At 48.6% G+C, this 20,126-nt stretch overlaps 1 protein-coding gene across 1 annotated transcript in view; it reads left to right on the top strand.

Annotated features, from left to right (window-relative positions):
- Positions 1-20,126, top strand: part of TRIO (trio Rho guanine nucleotide exchange factor) — a 433,907-nt gene that overhangs the window by 178,312 nt on the left and 235,469 nt on the right. Inside the window, exons 8-9 of the mRNA XM_065399163.1 lie at positions 601-732; positions 6,931-7,161. Coding sequence (XP_065255235.1) covers positions 601-732; positions 6,931-7,161 — 363 coding nt within the window. The remainder of the gene's footprint in view (positions 1-600; positions 733-6,930; positions 7,162-20,126) is intronic.

Here is a 20,126-nt window from a genome sequence, read left to right as displayed (position 1 = left end):
TGGAATGGACATGAGCAACACATCTCAAAGAACACCAGTTACGGAAAAGGTAACTGTCTTTTCATTTGCAGAACCCTAAAAAAATTTCAAATGGCAGTGCAGACCCCTTTGGAAATCTTAGACAGAGTCCACGGATCACAGGTTGAAAACCACTGGCATAATAGGTTTAGTTGCCTTTGGTTTATGTGATGTGGCATGCGTCTCGTGCTTTTATCTTTTTTGGTTAGCTGAAAAATCAAGAAACAGTGTGAGTGAAAGTAAGCTCCAGAAATGAGAAGTGTAGTTAGCAGTTGAGTTCACTTCGAAGGTTGCTGTGTTCATGTGTAGCGCTCCAGAGCATGCTGTAGTACTAAGAACATGGACTCAATCAGATTGTTTAAAGACTGTTGGTTGTATTATGGAAACTATTTGACTTGTGAACTCACATATTCACTTACATTAGATGGTTTTCATCAAATAACACTTCTTTTAAAGGTCCTCCACACCCCAAATAGTTTTGCACACTTCTATGTATGAATGTCTGTAATGAGTTTTACTTACTGATAGTGTCTTACCATATGTACATCTGGGAATGACACAATGTGGTTTTTCAATTCCTAGTACATGAACAACGTGGATTCATGGTGTAAGGCCTGTGGTGAGGTAGAACTTCCTTCTGAACTACAAGATTTAGAAGATGCCATTCATCATCATCAAGGAATATATGAGCATATCAGTCTGGCTTACTCAGAGGTAGGCAGTTTATTTATTCCATTAGGCTGCTGACTTATTTACAGTATGTTTAAATAAAATTATGGTTACATCACCAACTGACAAAAGCCAGAAAACTATCTGCTAGGTTTGGCACTATGCCTTGAAGTATTACACAGAAGGGCAGAGTGTTAGTCTTAACTTTGAATTCTGGCTTTTGCTGGTCTATTTTTCAAATTCAGACTTGGTTTCTGGCTTTTGCTCTTGTGGGAAGAACTTTAAACTGTCTAACTGGGATACCATAATGTTTCCCCTGCAGGCTGCCTGGCAATGTATAAAGTGGTGGATTTTTTCCATTGTGTATTACTTAATGCCATTAAAAGATGTTCAGATGTATTATGATACTGTCATTAAAATATGTTTTTAAGTGCACAGCAAATGTGAAATTCCTTTGGAAAAGCACTGAATTAGGAGTCAGCACTTTAAGTGTTTTTAAAACTTTCTATTTATTGCAAAAAGATAAAGTGGATTGGAGTAAGGATTGCATTATTCGTTTGGCAAACTAAAATCAGATACCTTTTTCTGCCAGCAGTAAAAAAGGATCTAAAACTAGCCAGTGTGTACACACATTCAGGATTTATAATATTTTAACATGTTCAACATCACTGTTAGTTTTCAAAAAGTCATAAAATCCTGGCTTTCAGATTTACAACCACAAGGTTGCACTTCTAAGCTAGAGAATGTATTTACAGCTGAGTTACCAACTCTAGGAAACAATTTATTTTGAAAAATGCTGACAGAACACCAATACAGCACAAAAAAATAACATCCATCATGAAGTGTTTCTGGTGTGCTTTAAATATTTCAGGGTCCCAAAGGGGCAGGAACTCAAATGGGAGTTGGCTTCCCTTTATAACTAAAATGTCCTGTATTAACCATTTTTCTGTTCAGTCTTTCTCACTCCATCTCCTTTAGTGTCAATGTGTATTATATCAGAGGGGTAGCCGTGTTAGTCTGAATCTGTAAAAAGCAACAGAGGGTCCTGTGGCACCTTTAAGACTAACAGAAGTATTGGGAGCATAAGCTTTCGTGCATCTGAAGAAGTGAGAATGTGTATTATGTGCTTCTGGGGAACTTTTTTTTTTTTTTTTTTTTTTTGAAGGAGCTTGGGTGAGGTGTTACAAAAGTGAATGAATTGAGGATACTGATGATAAAAGGAATTTTTTAAAAATACTACTTTCAAGAACAAAAATTCTCATTTAGTGTAGAACTCAAACGCTACAAAACTCTGCCTAATGCTGGTGATGGTTTAGTTTTACTGTCTGAATGAAATGCAGAAATTAAGCAACATAAGATGAAAAGTAATTACAAGTTAATTATGTGATATTAATGATTGTCTCATTTTAAATGTGGGGCCAAGATTCTTTTATTTATATCCGATACTTCCCTTTGGACTTGGCTGAATTGAACGGGGTTCACAAGTTCTCTTTCTTTGTGTAAAACATACCTTGATTTCCCTGTTTTGTGCTGAAAGACTCCTTGGAGGAAAGGAGAATGGTTGAGATTGTTACTTACGACAAACCTGAGCATTTGATGGAAGTTTTAGTGTGTTTAAGACTTAGTTTCTTTAGTTTTTAACACCTGGCCTCCCAAGAAAAGAAACTTCCTTTGAAATTTTTAAAAACCCCATTCCTTCAAGCTCTTTCAGTCATACAGTGGATCCTCGTTTTAAAAAGGAAAAAAAAGAGAGTGAAACCCTAGACTCAGTATTCCTGCTAACTCAAATGAAAGCACTTCGTGGTGTAGGATAGGGCAACAGGGAGAATTGTGAAATGATATTCATACATGTAAAGAGCAATAAAGTCTTGAAGCAAAACAAAATTAGTTTTTCTTCTTGAGTTAATTATGAAACATTGCAAGTAAATGAAACTTCACTTGAACATCTTATTCCTTGCTAACCAAAGCAGTGGCAAAATTGAATAGTCTGTCATTTTAGTCTTTTGGTGCTATAGTACCTGATGGCGATGAGTAGGAAAAATGAATTCGACTATATATCCTTTGTAGGCAAGACTTTACTCAGGCAAAATATGTGGCATTTTTGCCTGAGACCGGAAGTTGAAATCCTATGTTTTCAACTTGAGTACAGCTAGGTACCTTTACAGAATCCCTTGAAATAAATGAGGCGAGACTTCATCACAACAGCAATTCCCGCCTCAGTGTGATGAAGAACTGACAGTACCTGGAATGCAGAACCAATACCTGGATGTAGAATGTTCACACATGATCAGTGTGGCAATGCCATGGTACCATCAAGAGCTTGTTACTCAACAGAAAGAGTTCAGCTTTACCTTCCTTTAACACAGATGTCAATCCAGTAGTTGTTAATGGGTGATGTATGTGTATGTGAGAGAATTGAGTTTTAGGTTATGTCTACACTGCACTTTTGTTGGTAAAACTTTTGTCAGTCGGGGTGTGAAAAATACCACACCCATGACCGACAAAAGTTTTACCGATGAAAGCGCCTGTGTGGACAGTGCTTTGTTGGCGGGAGATGCTTTCCCGCCGACAAAGCTACCGCCCCTGATTGGGGGTGGTTTTATTGTAAAGAGCAGCTACACTGCGTACCTTTCAGTGGCACTGCTGTAGCGGCACAACCGTGCCACTATAAGGTGCGTAGTGTAGACACAGCCTTAGTGTACTAAATGATAATCTGTTAATTTACCTTTTAAAAAAACAATAAAATAACTGGAATATAGCATATACTTCAGTCACTTTAGGATGAATGAATTGTGGGAAGAGGGGGAAATATCATATTAATTCCAGCATTTGTGATTGACCATTTTTTTAAGTATTACACTTATAATGTGTTGACAAATAGATGTACATTTTGCCTACTTTGTAACCAACTTCAAAACTAAACTTCCTTCTAAGCCTTGATGGTACCTTGCAAATTTGAGATACTAATTACAGTATTCTTTAGTAGGAAGAATCCCACAGTGTCTAATGAACATAAACTCAGATATTGGCTATACATTTGGATCATTGTATGCCCAATCACTGAAATGTAGCTATTGCTAAAACTAGAATCTTATAAAATTAACGTGGCATGCATACAATGAATTAAAAACTGGCTAACTGATGGTCTCAACATGTGATTGTAAATGGAGAATCATCATCAAACCAGGTGTTTCCAGTGGGGTTCCGCAGGAATTGGTTCTTTGTGCAATGCTGTTTAACATTTTTATCAATGACCTGGAAGGAAACAAAGTCATCACTGATCAATTTTGCAGTTGATGTACAAATTGAGGGAGGTGTAAATAATGAAGAGGCCAGACCACTGATTCAGAATGATTGTAAACTGGGATCAAGCAAACAGTATACATTTTAATATGGCTAAATATAAATGTACATCTCTAGGAACAAAGAATGTAGGCCAGCGGTGGGCAAACTACGGCCCACGGGCCACATCTGGCCTGTGGGACTGTCCTGCCTGGCCTTTGAGTTCCCGGCCGGGGAGGCTAGCCCCTGGACCCTCCCCTGCTGTCCTCCCTCCCCTGCAGCCTCAGCTCGCCATGCCGCACCAGCGCTCTGGCATGCTGCTCCTACCGGGCAGCGTGGCAGGCTGCGAGCTCCTGCTGCTCTGAGCAGCATGGTAAGGGGGCGGGGAGTGTTGGATGGGGCAGAGGTTTGGGGTTGGGGTGGTCAGGGGATGGGGAACAGGGGGGATTGGATAGGTGTGGGAGTCTTGGGGGGCCTGTCAGGGGGCAGCGGTGTGGATAGGGGTCGGGGCAGTCAGGGGACAGGGAGCGGGGGGGGTGGGTTGGATAGGGGGTGGGGTCCCAGGGGGGCAGTTAGGGGCGGGGGATCCTGGGAGGGGATGATCAGGGGACAAGGAGCAGGGGGGGTTGGATGGGTTGGGGGTTTTGAGGGGGGCACTCGGGGGCAGGAAGTGGGAGGGGGCAGATAGGGGCCGGGAGCCAGGCTGTTTGGGGAGGCACAGCCTTCCCTACCCGGCCCTCCATACAGTTTCGTTACCCTGATGTGGCCCTCGGGCCAAAAAGTTTGCCCACCCCGATGTAGGCCATACTTACAGGATGGGGAACTCTTTCCTGGGAAGCAGTGGGGATTGTAGTGGATAATCAGCTGAACATGAGCTCCTGGTGTGATCTTGTTGCCAAAAGAGCTAATGCGATCCTGGGATGCATAAATGGGAATCTTGAGTAGAAGCAAGAAGTTATTTTACCACTGTAATTGGCGGTGGTGTGACCACTGCTGTGTCCAGTTCTGGTGCCCACAATTCAAGAAGGATGTTGATAAATTTCCAAGGGTTCAGAGAAAAGCTACAAGAATGATGAAAGGATTAGAAAACATGCCTTCTAGTGACAAATAAATTAAACTCCTTTAGTCTAGCATAATAAAAAGAAGGTTAAGGAAGTGACTTGATCAGTCTGTAAATATCTATGTGGGGGAACAATATTTAAAAATAGGTTCTTCAGTCTAGCAGAGAGAGGTATAACACGATACAATGGCTGGAAACTGAAGCTAGACAAATTCAGAGTGGAAATAAGGAAGGCATAAATTTTTAACAATGAGAATAATTAGCCACTGGAACCATTTATCAAAGGTCCTGGTGGATTCTCTCTCACTGACACTTTTAAAATCATGATTGTATGTTTTTGTAAAAGATCTACCTGATGAATTATTTTGGGGAAGTTCTTTGGCCTGTGTTATTCAGGATGTAAGACTAGATGATCAGTGGTCCCTTTTGGCCCTGGAATCTATGAATAAGGTGGAACATATTAATTATTTATCACCTCACAGTAACTATGCACAATAGTCCAGGACAGGATGTGAAGAATACTTTCCCTGGTTACTTTACAAGGAAAAAAGTTCATAGGTCTATGGTTACCAGAATAATAAATTAGGTCAGAACACAGGGGCTAACATCCTAATTTTATGGAAAGTTTCTTGTGGACACTCTACTTTAAAAAAAAAAAAAAAAAAATCCGGGCCTTACTTTCTTGACGTACCTGCAAGAAAAAACCCAGTCTCTAACGTTGTTCTGGGTCATTAATTGAGTTACTGATTAAGAAGGAAAAGTGTCATCTACTGAATTACCAATTTTTGCTGCATATATAGATGTCCATTTTCTATCCTACTTTACTTTGTAGGATATTCATATTTTCAAATGTACTTTCTTTGGCCATATTACAATATTTTGTGTTTAAACATAACCACTCAAATAGGTAAGGCGCGTGTGTGGGAATAAAGATAAAATGCTGCCCTGTTTAATTACTGGGAAAAGAGAGAACCTCTGAAACTCTGCAAGGCTGTGGAATATTAGAAAATACACAATAGGGAAGAACCCTGTACCATCTCTAGATTGGGTTGGATTTGAGATATTAAGTCTTAACTGTCTCTAAAGTCTGATTCTTATTGAATGAGAGATGTCTTTTTTTCTTACTTCACAATTGGAAGGTGTTCTTTTCACAATAGTACAGTTGTGGGCTGTCAGAGCACTGCACCAAATTCTTCCTACAAATGACAGCATCTTAATTGGAATTAATCTTGAAAATTAATTTCTTAAGGACTAAAACAATGAATATTCAACATTAATTAAAAGTAATTAATTACCTCTTTATTTGATCATTGCTGCTTTTTCTTCAGCTAGTGAGACTAAACCAAATAAGTTGCTGTGTTCTTTTGAAATTATTTTGCACTTTAATGGTTGGGTAGAATCAAGATAAAACTAATAGAATTAACCTCATACTCTGATATCAGTACTACAGGTTAAAATGTAGCAAGATTTGTCGTGTATTTCTCAACATTATGCTTCATAGAAGCACTCCGGCTCTGATAACATCTTATTCTAATGTTAAGTCACAAGTAATAGCAAACTTTGACTTAAGCATGCGAAATCAACAGAATTCAGTTAAAACCAACTTTGTCCTTAACTCACATCACTTTGACTCTTATTGACAAGTCACTAGGAAGATTACCTTTTTTGGTAGGCTACTGTTTCAGAACAGTAACTTAATGCATACAGTGGACATCATAGATGTAAGTTTTCTCTGCATTATCTGTTGTAACAGCAGCGTGTTCCCATTCTGGGATTAGAAAGGTGGAGAGTGTTTGCTGCCATGTCTTTAATTAATCTGTTCTGTATAATTTTGTAGTATACGTTGTTCATTAATGAGCTTTCGAACAGAAACTTAATTCTTCATCCTTCTTGCCGGTCAGGTGAGCCAAGATGGGAAGTCGTTACTTGACAAACTTCAGCGACCTTTGACTCCTGGAAGCTCTGACTCATTAACAGCTTCTGCTAACTACTCCAAGGCAGTGCATCATGTCCTGGATGTCATCCATGAAGTACTGCACCACCAGCGACAACTGGAGAACATTTGGCAGCATCGGAAGGTCCGCCTGCACCAACGGCTTCAGCTCTGTGTTTTTCAACAGGATGTCCAACAGGTTAGTTCCAGTCTCCTGATGTTAGTGTTTGTGACCAAATACACTATTAACAAAGATGAGAAAATAATTAAAAACAAGCAATTCCGGTATAAATTAGAAAATCCAAGCCCAATGTTACCAGTCATAGGCAGAGACTCAATCTAGAAGAAAATGAAAAGGTAGATGGAAATAAATTTTCTGGTATAAAGCATACTGTTGGCAAAATCCCACAGCTACAAATCTGTAGTATCTAGCAACCCACTATTCGGTATTCATTTGTGCTGTTTTTTTATGTCATGTAGAACGTTTCAGCTTACAGTAATGACAGCATTGAATTATTGGTAATGGTCGAGCAGTGATGCCGTGAGGAAGCATGGAAGTTGAGATGTATAGCTTACATACATGTTAGGGAATGAGTCAGGGTTTTTTTGAGAAGTAGAACACTGATGAGAACACAAGGTTTCTCTGTCTATTTTGAAAAATAGAGGCCATCTTTAACTTTCTCCCGGATAGCCATCTGTGAGAAGCAAAAGTCACTCCAGTTTAATGACTCACCTACAGGTTACCACTTACAATAATTGATGAGGATACTTGAAACTTATGTAGTGCTAAAATGCTCAAAGCACATTAGAGAGATACCCCTGTGAACATAAGTGTAATCTATCTCCCATTTTATGGATCAGGAAATTGAATTGAAGAGGTTGTGACTTAACCAAGGCCACGTTTGTAGCTGGTGGATCCTAGCTTGCAGTTGAGGACCTCCTAACGCTCAGCTGTGCTTAGACCACCAAGACAGTAGCTTGTTTTTTTTGTTCAACAATTAAACAGTGCCCTAGAATTGACAGTCAATCCAAAAATAAATGTGCTATCAGCTGTGCCCGATTTAGACAGTACTGTGATGGATTTGCTAAGCAAGACACTACAACTTCTATCAGCTCCTTTCTTATTCAGAATGAGGTCCATAGATCCTAGACATTGGGAGTTCTGCTCCTGTGCAGCCTTGGAGGCCGGCCAGTCCTGTTAGACAGGCAAGGGAGATGTGGCTCCACCTCTGAGAAACTGCCAGATTTGGTCTGCCTCTGCCTTTCTCCTGGGAAGAGAGTCACTGGGAAGTCTGCCTGTCTCTGTATCCTGATTCAATAGGCTTTTTCCTCTAAGTACACAACATTACAAATACCTGTCCTTGGCCTTTGGTTTAGGATCAGCACTGCAAAAGCTTACAAAACGTGCATGTAGTGCTATTTGAGAGCTGCTCTGTCTACCCTCTCCTGGGTGACCTCTGTCCTGAGTCAGTCATAGATGGCAATACCCAAGTGATAAGGTTGCTGCGAAGCACGGTTTTGTGATTTGAGTCTGTTAATTCAGTCTCCGTGTGTCCCCCATCTTCTTCAAAATTCTACAATGTTCCTTACTGCAGTGGTTCTCAACCAGGGGTACTTGTATCTCTGGGAGTACACAGAGATCTTTCAGGGGGTACATCACTCATCTAGATATTTGCCTAGTTTTAGTAACAGGCTACCTACACAAAAAGTACTATCAAAGTCAGTACAAACTAAAATTTCATACAGAAAATGACTTTATAGTGCTCTATATACTAAGTACTTACATTTCAATGTATTTACATTTCATTTGACTTATTTTAGAATTATATGGTAAAAATGGGAATGTAAGCAATTTTTCAGTAATGGTGTGCTGTGATACTTTTATATTTTATATGCCTGATTTTTGTAAGCAAGAAGTCTTTAAGTGAGATGAAGCTTGGGGGGTGGGGGCACAAGACAAATCAGACTCCTGACAGGGGTACAGTAGTCTGGAAAGGTTGAGGGCGACTGACTCATTGCATGAAAGACAGGAGACGCTGAGAAATCTTTTCAAAATAGTCAACCTTTCAATGGGGACTACCCATTGCTACACTCCTTTCTCTTCTGGGATCAGTGGTCTCCCATGTGGATATTCTTAGTGGGCTATTGCTCACATGAGGCCACTGAAGTGTCCTCTTATCCTTCTTCCAAGTATCTCTCATCTACTCCTCAGAAAAGGTCTCTCTCCCCGGGAGGATTCTCAGGTCACTCAGATGGTGGACAAGTCCAAGCAGATTGAAGTCGGGTTTTCCAATAGGAGAATGGGTCAGGACAGTTATCACCATAGATGCCCGCCTCGAGGGATGGTGTGCTTACATGGAATCAAGGACTATCCAAAGGATCTGAAACAAGAGAGCACGCACAGCATAAACTGACAAGAACTCAGGGCATTGCAATGTGGTCTCACAGCTTTGCTCCCATACTGGGACTTCCCTCATGCTGATCATGATAGACAACACCTCAGTCGTGTCATTTGTCTACAGACAAAGGGGAGCAAGGTCTACAGTGCTGCAAAAAAGAAATTCACCTTGTCGTCAACAGAGAACAATTTGCAGTCTACTCCCTCCCTTCACATCAAAGGCAAAATTGAATGTTATGGCCAACTGGCTCAGCAGGCAAAGTTGGATCATCCAGAATGGTAACTGCATCCACAGGTGTTCAGTCTCCTGGTAAAGGATTTTGGTTTCCCAACAGTCGATGGGTTTGCCTACCACCTTCATCACAAGGTTTCAGGTTCTTCTTTTTCTGATGGGATCACAAAGCCAAGGCAGCAGATGCCTTGTAGTAAAGATGGCCAAAAGGAATTCAGGAGACAAGCAGCACTGGTAATTCCGATATACCCATTCTGGCCAATGATGCCTTTATTCTCTGGTCTCTTTGACATGATACAAAGATTTCCTATCTCCTTTCCATCCAGAAGGGATATGATATTACATGGGGCCACTCATGCATCAGAATCCAGACAGTCTAGCCTAGCTACATGGTTCTTGAACAGAGCCTCTTAAGCCAAAAAGGTTATTCAGAGAGGTAATATCCACAGTTTTAGCTTCCATAAACAAATCTTCTAATTCAGGCCATCCAATGGCCTGGCTGAGGCTCTCCCATTCATACCCAGTCTCGTCCCTACATTTGCATCATTACCACAGTTCTTGAGTTTATTCAAGATGGACTTTGGCTAGCCCTGGCAGTACAGACGCTCCAAGATCAAGTTGCTGCTTTGTCAAGCATCCTTAAGGAATCAGGCAAGTGGTGGATTTCATCTTACCCAGATAGCCAATGTTTTTCTTATGAGAGCAGCATCTCTTCTACATCCTCCTGAAGTGCCTAGAGTAGGGTTACCATACGTCCGGATTTTCCCGGACATGTCCGGCTTTTTGGGCCTCAAATCCCCGTCCGGGGGGAAATCCCAAAAAGCCGAACATGTCCGGGAAAATAGGGAGGGGCCGGCGCCGCTGGGTGCTGGGCCGGGCCGGAGCCGGGGGTGCTGGCCCGGGGCCGGGGGCCGGGGCCGGCAGTGCTGGGCCGGGGGCTGGCCCGGGGGTGCTCGGCCGGGGGCTGGCCCGGGGCCGGCACCCCAGGGCCCGAGCCGAGCCAGGCTGGAGATGCTGGGGCCGGGGCCGGCCGCCGGAGGGAGCCACTCGGTTGGGGGGGCCAGACTGGGCCGCGCCTCCTCCCCCCACTCCCTCCAGCTTACCTGCTGCCTGCTTCAGGCTTCCCGCGAATCAAATGTTCGCGGGAAGCAGGGGAAGGGGTGGAGTTGGGGCGTGGCGGGGCCGGGGCCCCGTGGAGTGTCCTCTTTTTGAACACTCAAAATATGGTAACCCTAGCCTAGAGTTCTCTTATGGGATATTACCTGGTTCCCAGTGCTGTTACAGGCCCTCCAATTTAATCACTTGTAAAGATGTCTCATTACCTTGTAACCATTAAAGTGATCGTTTTGGTAGCAATCATGTCTGTTTGCAGAGAGTCTGAGTTGGGCGCTTGGTTCCTGGAACCACAGTACTGCATCTTACATAAAGCTAAAGTACTTTGAACCATCCCTTCCTTCACACTAAAGATTAACTTCAGGCTCCATAGAGCTCATGAAATTGTTCTTGCATCCTTCTGTCCAGCTCCATCTCACCCCAAAGAGAAATTATGGCATAATTTGGATGTCTGCAGAGCTCTTCAAAATATATATTCACTGCACAGTATTTGTCAGAAAGACAGACGCTTTGTGCTTTATTATCTGACGTCAAAGGGAAAACAGGCTTCCAAATCCACCATTTCCAGGTGGCTGAGGTATTGTGTATGAGAAGCGTGCAAGTCAAAAAGCATAACTCCATCTTCCACTGTCAGAGCTCACAGCTGTGGCAGCTTCATGGACAAAAAAGTACAACGCCTTATATGAGGAAATCTGTAAAGCAGCCACTTGGTTCATACCGTCTTCATATTCGATAGGCGGGACTGTAATGGGGTACACTCACCTCTCATGAGTGCCCTCTTGGCCAAGTGCATGTGCTTGCGCTCTCTCTCTCAGATTGGCCCTGCTCTGGGATAGAGCAGTGCCCCAGGGCTCCCTCCCTGGAGACAATGTCTTCGCCCTCCTGGGCTTCCTGGCTACAGCTCTCCAGCTGGGCCACTATAGTTCAGTTCCCACTCTGGGGTGCCTCAGTGTCCAGGCCACTGTCCCTCAGTGGCTAATGGGGGGACCCAGGCCCGCCCACTACTCTGGGTCCCAGCCCCGGGACCCTGTAGGTAGCAGACATCTGCTGCGTCCCTTTAACTATATTGCACGGCTTCTCTAATTCCCTGGGCCACTTCCCCATGGTTCCGCGATGTCTTCACCCTTATCTCAGGGCCTTGTAATAATGTTGTCCCAGCAACCAACTCATGGCTCCTTCTCGCTCTCCCCGGCTTCTGGCAGCGATGCCCTGTCCGGGGTTCTGTAGTTCTGTCAGCCAGCCACACCTCATCCACATTCCTACCGTACCAGCAAGGGACTGAACTCTCTCTGGCCCTGCAGCTCTTCTTATATTAGCCTGATGGGTCCTGATTGGCTGTATCCCACACAGCCACTCTAGGTAGCTTGAAGGACCCTCTTCACTGTCCTTTTTTGGGGCAGGGTGTGGCAGGGCGAGGAGGCCTCCAGCAGGGGGCCTCAGAGGGTCTGGTATAACTGTACGTCCCTGTGACGGGGTATCATTTTATGTTGCCTTCATCTGAAGGGTGCTCCTCATTTTAGTATCCCAGTAACTATTAAGTAAGTGCTATTTCCTTTTGCATCTGTACATAATTGTATATAATCCTCACCCCACATCTTTCCCCCAGAGTGAATGCTGCTATGAAAATCCCAGTGTCATGGATCTGTAGCCATCATAATGAATAGGGACATTTGTCTGTGCCTGAACTGAACATTTCCTTTCTTGGAGTAATGGTCCACAGATCCACCCCACCCCAAATGGGCTGTTAATGGAGAAAAGATACAGGATTAGTAATTGGCACTCAAAATGTATTAGTTGAATTCCTTGCTCTGAAGGTGGATTGTTCTATATAATCTTAATGCTTAGTATTTCTTACTGATGAAGTGGTTAATTTTCCTAGGATATGAAGGTGTCTCAATTGGTAGTCTCTTAGAGGTGAAGTCACACTTATTCTGCCTCTGACAGGTTTGTTCTGCCTCCTAGGCTGCATAGAGCAGAAAGCCCAGTGTCATGCATTTGGGGACCTCATTACTCCAAGAAAGGAAACTTTCTTCTTCGAGTGCTTGTTCACGTCCATTCCACATTAGGTGTACGCGCGCCGCGTGCACGAACGTCGGAATCTTTTTCCCTCAGTGGCTCCCGTCGGGCCCGCAGGGTCTCCCTTCCCGCCAGAGCGGCGCCCCGCCCTAGCGTATATATACCCCTGCTGGCCCGACCCTCCCTCAGTTCCTTCTTACCGCCCGTGGCGACGTTGGAACAGCTCTTCTCTCAACTCGAGAGTGTCCCTTAGCATAGTCATTAGCAGTAGTTATCAGTTCTTTGTTATAGTAAGTGTTAGAGTTAAGTAGTTTAGTTGTTACAAAGACCAACCAAACTCTTGGTGATAGGGGTTTGGTCAACCCCGGCACCGGCCCTGGGCGGCGGGGCATGCCGCACGCCCAAGGCTTCAAGGCTTGTGCCACGTGCCGCAGGCCCATGCCAGTGAGCGACCCGCACGAGTCGTGTCTCCGTTGCTTGGGGGAAGCTCACCAGAAGGAGCGCTGTAAGATTTGTAAGGCTTTCAAGCCCAGGACTCAGAAAGAGAGAGACTTTCGCCTGAAACAGCTCCTCATGGAGATGGCGTTACAGCCCTCCGCTCCCACGGCACCGTCGGCGTCGGTGCGAAGTGCCCCGGCATCGGTCCGCGACCCAACGCAAGCGGTGCAGGCTAAACCTGCGGTGCCGCCTCGGCGCAATCACGCCCGGCACCGATCTGCTTCGCCTGCCAAGCCCAAGGCCCGGGGTCGCTCCCCGCACAAGAAGGCGGCACCTACGAAGACCGCTAGCGCGCCCAAGGCCGTGCCGGCCCCGGCACAGGTCCCGGTACCAGTGGCTCCGGCGCCGAAAGGCCCGTCGAGCCCCGGGACAAGCGCGTCGAGTGAGGAGGAGGGGCTGGAGGAACTGTTGGAACAGCCCTCCACCCCGGACACATTTGAGGCGGCGAAGGACCTCATTGAATTGTCCTCCGTCAGCACACTCCGCGCCAAAGACATTCCGCCGAGGCTGCCTTCCAAGGGCAAGCCGGCGATGATGCGCCCGTCGCGGTCGCCATCTCGGCACCGCTCCCGGCGCCGGTCCCGGTCGAGCTCCGCCTCGGTGGACTCCCGGCTTCCCGCCGCGCAACGGGCCTTCACGCAGAAGGGCCCCGGCGCGAGCGAGGCACCGTCCCAGCAACCCGGCCCGAGCAGGCACCGGGGCGCTTCGACGGCGAGGACCCCAAGACAGTCCTCCCGCAGCCGTTCCCGGTCCTGCGGTCAACGGTACCATTCCAGATCCAGATCGGTACGGCGCTACTCACGGTCCCGGTCCCGACGGCACCGCTCCCCGACACCGGATCGGCACCGCTCCACGGCACTGCCATGGCCCTCCAGGTCGCCGTCGCTTGCGTCGGAAGTGAGCTCGGGGCGGTCGAGGTACGATCGCAGAGCGCATTCCGCTACACGGCACGAGACCTCTTGGCAACCGCACTGGAGCCATCCGGGACAGTGGCCGTTCTGGACCCCGTGGGCCTATCACCAGCAAGGCCCGCCATCCAGAACTTCGAGGTCGGGCCCTTCGGGGGACTGGTCCCGCTCCCCACGGTACCGTCCCACCTCCCGTGCGGAGGCTACGGTCTCCAGACCGCCTGAGGCCGAGAGGACGGACTCGGCACCGAGCCAGGCACCGTCCGTGGCCCAGGGCAGGGGACGCACCCCGGAGGGTCAGCCCGCTGAAGAGGGCTTACAGGAGGATGAGGACGCTCAAAAAGCCATGACCTCCTCCTCCTCACCAGATGAAGCCGTGGCGGGCACAACAGTGTCCGGCCCTCCCCCAATTGACCACCGGGCACACCAGGACTTGCTCCGCCGGGTGGCCCTCAACTTGGGGTTGCAGGCGGAGGAGACGGTCGAGCAGGAGGACCCCATGGTAGACATTCTCAGCCCGGAGGGTCCCTCCAGGATTGCTCTTCCATTGATAAAGACCGTACAGTCAAACTATAAGACTGTGTGGCACACGCCGGCCTCCTCTGCACCGACCGCACGGGGCGTCGAGAGGAAGTACTTCGTCCCATCCAGGGGGTTTGACTTCCTCTTCTCCCATCCGGCCCCATGTTCGCTGGTAGTTTCGGCGGTCAAAGAAAAGGAGCGGCATGGCCAGCAGGCCCCGGCCCCCAAGGCCAAGGAGGCGAAACGATTAGACCTCTTCGGCAGGAAGGTCTACTCGTCGGGAGGCCTCCAGTTGCGGATCGCGAACCAGCAGGCGATCCTCAACAGACATAACTTTAACTCCTGGGCGTCGGTGTCCAAGTTCAAGGAGGCCCTGCCTGAGGGGTCGCAGCCCGAGTTTGCGGCCATTGTGGACGAGGGAAAGGCAGTGGCCAAGACTTCTTTACAGGCCTCGCTCGACTCGGCCGATGCGGCTGCCAGGACTATCGCGTCCGGAGTGGTGATGAGACGTTCAGCGTGGTTGCAAGCGTCTGGTCTTCCTCCAGAGGTGCAAAACACCCTCCAGGACCTTCCCTTTGAAGGGACAGGGTTGTTTTCGGAGCAGACTGATGCCAGGCTCCATGGCCTCAAAGATTCGCGGGCTACCCTCAAGTCATTGGGGATGCATACCCCCGTGACGCAGAGGAAACCCTTTAAGCCACAGCCTCCACAGCGGCAATACCAGCCTCGCCCTCGACACGAGCCTTACCGTAGACGGGGCAGAGACAATAGGCGTAGGCGCAACAATACGCCTAACCACGGTCAAGGCCAGGGCAATAACAACGGCAAGCCGCAGCCGGGCAATAAACAAGGATTTTGAAGATGCGATCGAGGACAGCGTACCGATCTCTTCCCCGGATCCTCCCCTGTGTTTCAGGGACCGCCTATCCCGTTTTTCCCGTGCCTGGTCCCATATAACATCGGATCAATGGATCCGCCGCACGGTAGAGTCAGGATATGCCCTCCAGTTTTCCTCGCCCCCCCCTTCCCACCCACCCCCCCCGTCCCTCTTCAGGGACCCCTCTCACGAGCAACTCCTTATGCAGGAGGTACGGACCCTCCTCGCTGTAGGGGCGGTGGAAGAGGTTCCTCCAGACCTCAGAGGAAAAGGGTTCTATTCCAGATACTTCCTCATTCCCAAGGCGAAAGGGGGCCTCCGTCCTATCCTGGACCTTCGCAAGCTGAACAAGTACTTGCAAAAACCACGTTTCCGTATGGTCTCCCTCGGTACCATCATTCCTTCCCTGGATCTGGGGGATTGGTACGCTGCCCTCGATATGAAAGACGCGTACTTTCACATCGCTATCCGCCTGGCCCACCGGAGGTTCTTGCGCTTCACTATCCAGCAGCGCCATTTTCAGTTTGCGGTCTTGTCCTTCGGCCTGGCAACGGCCCCACGTGTCTTCACGAAATGCATGTCCGTGGTGGCGGCCTTTCTTCGGAAGCGACGGATGCGCGTCTACCCATACCTGGACGATTGGCTCCTGGCGGGCCGGTCAGAGGCAGAGGTTCACGCCCACGTGACATTGGCGCGGCAAGTGTTCCGCGATCTCGGCCTGTTGGTCAATGTGCCCAAGTCCTCACTAGTCCCCACACAGAGACTGGAATTCATAGGGGCAGTCCTGGACTCGGTGGCAGCGAGGGCGAGCCTTCCCGTATCTCGTTTCCGGGCGATCCAGGAGGCCGTGACCTCCATTCAGAGATTCCCCACGACCACGGCCAGACGTTGCTTACAGCTCTTGGGGCACATGGCGGCATGCACCCACGTGGTTGGACACGCCCGCCTCCGGCTCCGACCTCTGCAGCTGTGGTTGGCCCAGGTATATCGCCCCAACAGCGACCCATTGGACATGGTTGTCACGGTTCCGGCTCGGGTCTCGGACGCCCTCTGTTGGTGGCTCGACCAACAGCAGGTCTGTGCGGGGGTCCCGTTCGCTGCCCCGCAACCAGTTCTGACGTTGGTGACAGACGCGTCGGACCTGGGTTGGGGGGCGCACCTAGGGGACCTACGCACTCAGGGCTTGTGGTCCAGGGAGGAACAGTCGCTTCACATCAACCTGAAGGAGCTGAGGGTGGTTCGCCTCGCCTGCCAGACCTTTCACGCCACCATAAGAGGGCACGGCGTGTCAGTTCTGACGGACAATACTACCGCTATGTTCTACATAAACAAACAGGGCGGGTCCCGGTCCTCTCCCCTCTGTCGCGAGGCACTCCTCCTCTGGGACTTCTGTATAGCCCATTCAGTACACCTCCGGGCTGCATATCTCCCCGGGGTCCAGAACGGATTGGCGGACCGCCTCAGCCGGTCCTATCTCACGCACGAGTGGCGGCTGAGGCGGGACATCCTCCGGTCAGTCTTCCTGAGGTGGGGGTTTCCCCAGGTGGATCTGTTTGCCACCGTGGACAACAGCCAGTGCCCACAGTTTTGTTCCTTCCAGAACCGCAGTCCGGGTTCTCTGGCGGACGCCTTTACAATCCCGTGGGGAGGGGGCCTGCGATACGCCTTCCCCCCGTTCCCACTCATCCACAGGGTCCTTCTAAAGACCCGCAGGGACAGGGCGAAGGTCATTCTCATCGCCCCGGCGTGGCCTCATCAACACTGGTTCACAACTCTCTTAGAGCTGTCCGTGGCCTCTCCAATAACCCTCCTCCTCCATCACGACCTCATAACACAGGATCAAGGTCGCCTACTCCACCCGAATCTGCCATCGCTGCATCTGACGGCATGGCTGCTCTCTGGCTAAATGAGGCGGAGCACAGATGCTCCCAGGAGGTCCAGCAAATCCTCCTGGGTAGTAGGAAACCCTCCACAAGGGCAACCTACCTGGCCAAGTGGAAGCGCTTTGCCCTCTGGTGTGAGTCTCAGCGCTCCCAGCCCTTGCGGGCCTCGATACCGATGATCCTGGATTACGTGCTGAGCCTTAGGCGCCAGGGCCTGGCCCCCGCTTCTATTAAGGTGTATCTAGCCGCCATATCGGCATTTCACCCGGGGGAATTGGGGCTGTCCGTGTTCTCCAACCCTACGGTGGTCCGATTCATCAAGGGGCTGGATAGGATGTTCCCCTACACTCGCCCACCTATACCCCCGTGGGACCTCAACCTGGTCCTCACTAAGCTCATGGGGCCCCCCTTTGAACCCCTGGCCTCTTGCTCCCTCATGCACCTTTCATGGAAGGTCGCGTTCCTCGTGGCTGTCACCTCGGCTAGGAGGGTGTCGGAGCTGAGGGCCCTCACCTCGGAACCTCCGTATACTGTTTTTTACAAGGATAAGGTGCAACTCAGGCCTCACCCTAAGTTCCTTCCTAAGGTGGTCACGAGTTTTCACATGGGGCAGGACATCTGTTTGCCGGTGTTCTTCCCCAAGCCCCATACGGACCCGCGCCATCGTAGCCTGCATACCCTCGATGTGCGGCGGGCGCTGGCTTTTTATCTGGACCGTACCAGACCTTTCCGCAAATCAACTCAGCTATTCGTGGCCATTGCGGAACGAATGAAGGGCCAGCCTATTTCAACGCAACGCCTGTCGGCGTGGATCGTGCTTTGCATACGCACGTGCTACGAGCTCGCCAACGTGCCTGCACCTCCGATCCGGGCTCACTCTACTAGGGCCCAAGCGTCCTCGACGGCCTTCTTGGCGCAGGTCCCGCTTCAGGAGATCTGCAAGGCAGCCACCTGGTCGTCGGTTCATACCTTCACAGCCCACTACGCGATCCACCATCAGACCAGAGATGACGCGATGGTCGGCAGGGCGGTGCTTCAATCTGTTATTCCTTGACTCCTACCCTCCTCCAATGGTAAGCTTGTGAGTCACCTAATGTGGAATGGACGTGAACAAGCACTCGAAGAAGAAAAGACGGTTACTTACCTTCTGTAACTGTTGTTCTTCGAGATGTGTTGTTCACGTCCATTCCACTTCCCACCCTCCTTCCCCTCTGTCGGAGTCACCGGCAAGAAGGAACTGAGGGAGGGTCGGGCCAGCAGGGATATATATACGCTAGGGCGGGGCGCCGCTCTGGCGGGAAGGGAGACCCTGCGGGCCCGACGGGAGCCGCTGAGGGAAAAAGTTTCCGACGTTCGTGCACGCGGCGCGCGTACACCTAATGTGGAATGGACGTGAACAACACATCTCGAAGAACAACAGTTACAGAAGGTAAGTAACCGTCTTTTTGGGTAAGGCATGGCTACATTTTCCTATTCCCTGGGCCAGGTAAGGGTCCTGGGCCAGGAAGTGGCAGGGTTCTATTGGGAAGCAGCAGCTGCATGGTTAGTCAGGAGCTGCAGAGAAGCCAGATGCAGAGGGGAGTCCCTAAGAATTGTGTGCAGAGCCATGTGTGGAACAGGCTGCGGCAGCTGGACATTTACAGTTGTTTGTAGGCCTATGAGGCTCTTATCTGGGGGAGCAGCAGTGGCTGGGCAGGGAACCAGTACAGAGAGGCCCCAATGAGAGAGACACCACTAAGTGACCCTGACCTGGAAATCTGCAAGCTCCTGTTTGCTTGAATAGAGACAGGACTGGGCACCACAGGACTGAGCCTAAAGAGCCCTGATGATCAGTTGGGCTGAATTGAGAGGCCCAAACAAGAGCCTGCTATTGCTCACTTGGAACTGTAACTGTTTAAGCCTTTGTACCTAGGGTACCTAATACACAGGCTTCCCTCTCCTGCCCACTCTAGTAAAGTATGATGTCACTTAGCCATGCGTCTGAGTGGTCATTGGGACCCACCAGGGCTAGCGCTTGCAAAGCCTAGCTGCTGAAATACCTACAGTGCTTGTCTCAGAGTCACGGTCCACCTGGCAGGACTAGTGGTATTTTAGGGGTTTGGTGTACTCCAGCACTGCCCAGACCCAATAAGTATAGTACCTGTAGAGGACTGAAGTTCTTAATTTGTCTGTGCAGATCTATGTGCTCATTAGCCTCAACAGAAACCATTGTAAATGGATGTAATCAAAAGCCAGTATTCCAAGATGAAGTTGGCACTGCAGTGTGGCTGCACAGCACAGGGAATAGGCATTCTGTTCTTTGGCAAGGTTGGTTGCTTCAAGGCTGGAAGGAAGTGCTGTAGTAGGAATACCACACTCGGCTTTTTTGTCTTTGGGTACTGTGCTTGGGGGTGAGGGGAGGGAAGGGTCATTGAGTATTACTCTGTAGCAACTGACAATCGTTGTCAATCTGTAGAACAAAGTACGATTCTCATTTAATGTGAAGATATTTCTTCTGACAATTTATGAGCAGTTCACTTCAATACCATACAGTTCAGAACACACAGGGCAGGTTATTTGTTTATGGTGGCGCAGTTTTAGAGCAGTTTTAGAGCAAATGGCAATGTGAAGCCAAATCTAGATCAGAAAAATTGAATCGATAAGAGATTCAGAATGAGATAAAGAAATTCACAGAAGTGTGGCTGAAGCAGACTATCTTGTTTCTGAAAAGAACTATA

This window comes from Emys orbicularis, chromosome 2 (assembly GCF_028017835.1).
Source record: "Emys orbicularis isolate rEmyOrb1 chromosome 2, rEmyOrb1.hap1, whole genome shotgun sequence".
NCBI classification, from domain to species: Eukaryota; Metazoa; Chordata; order Testudines; family Emydidae; genus Emys; species Emys orbicularis.
Note: the sequence above shows the minus strand (reverse complement) of the source record. Positions and strands in the feature narration are given on the sequence as shown.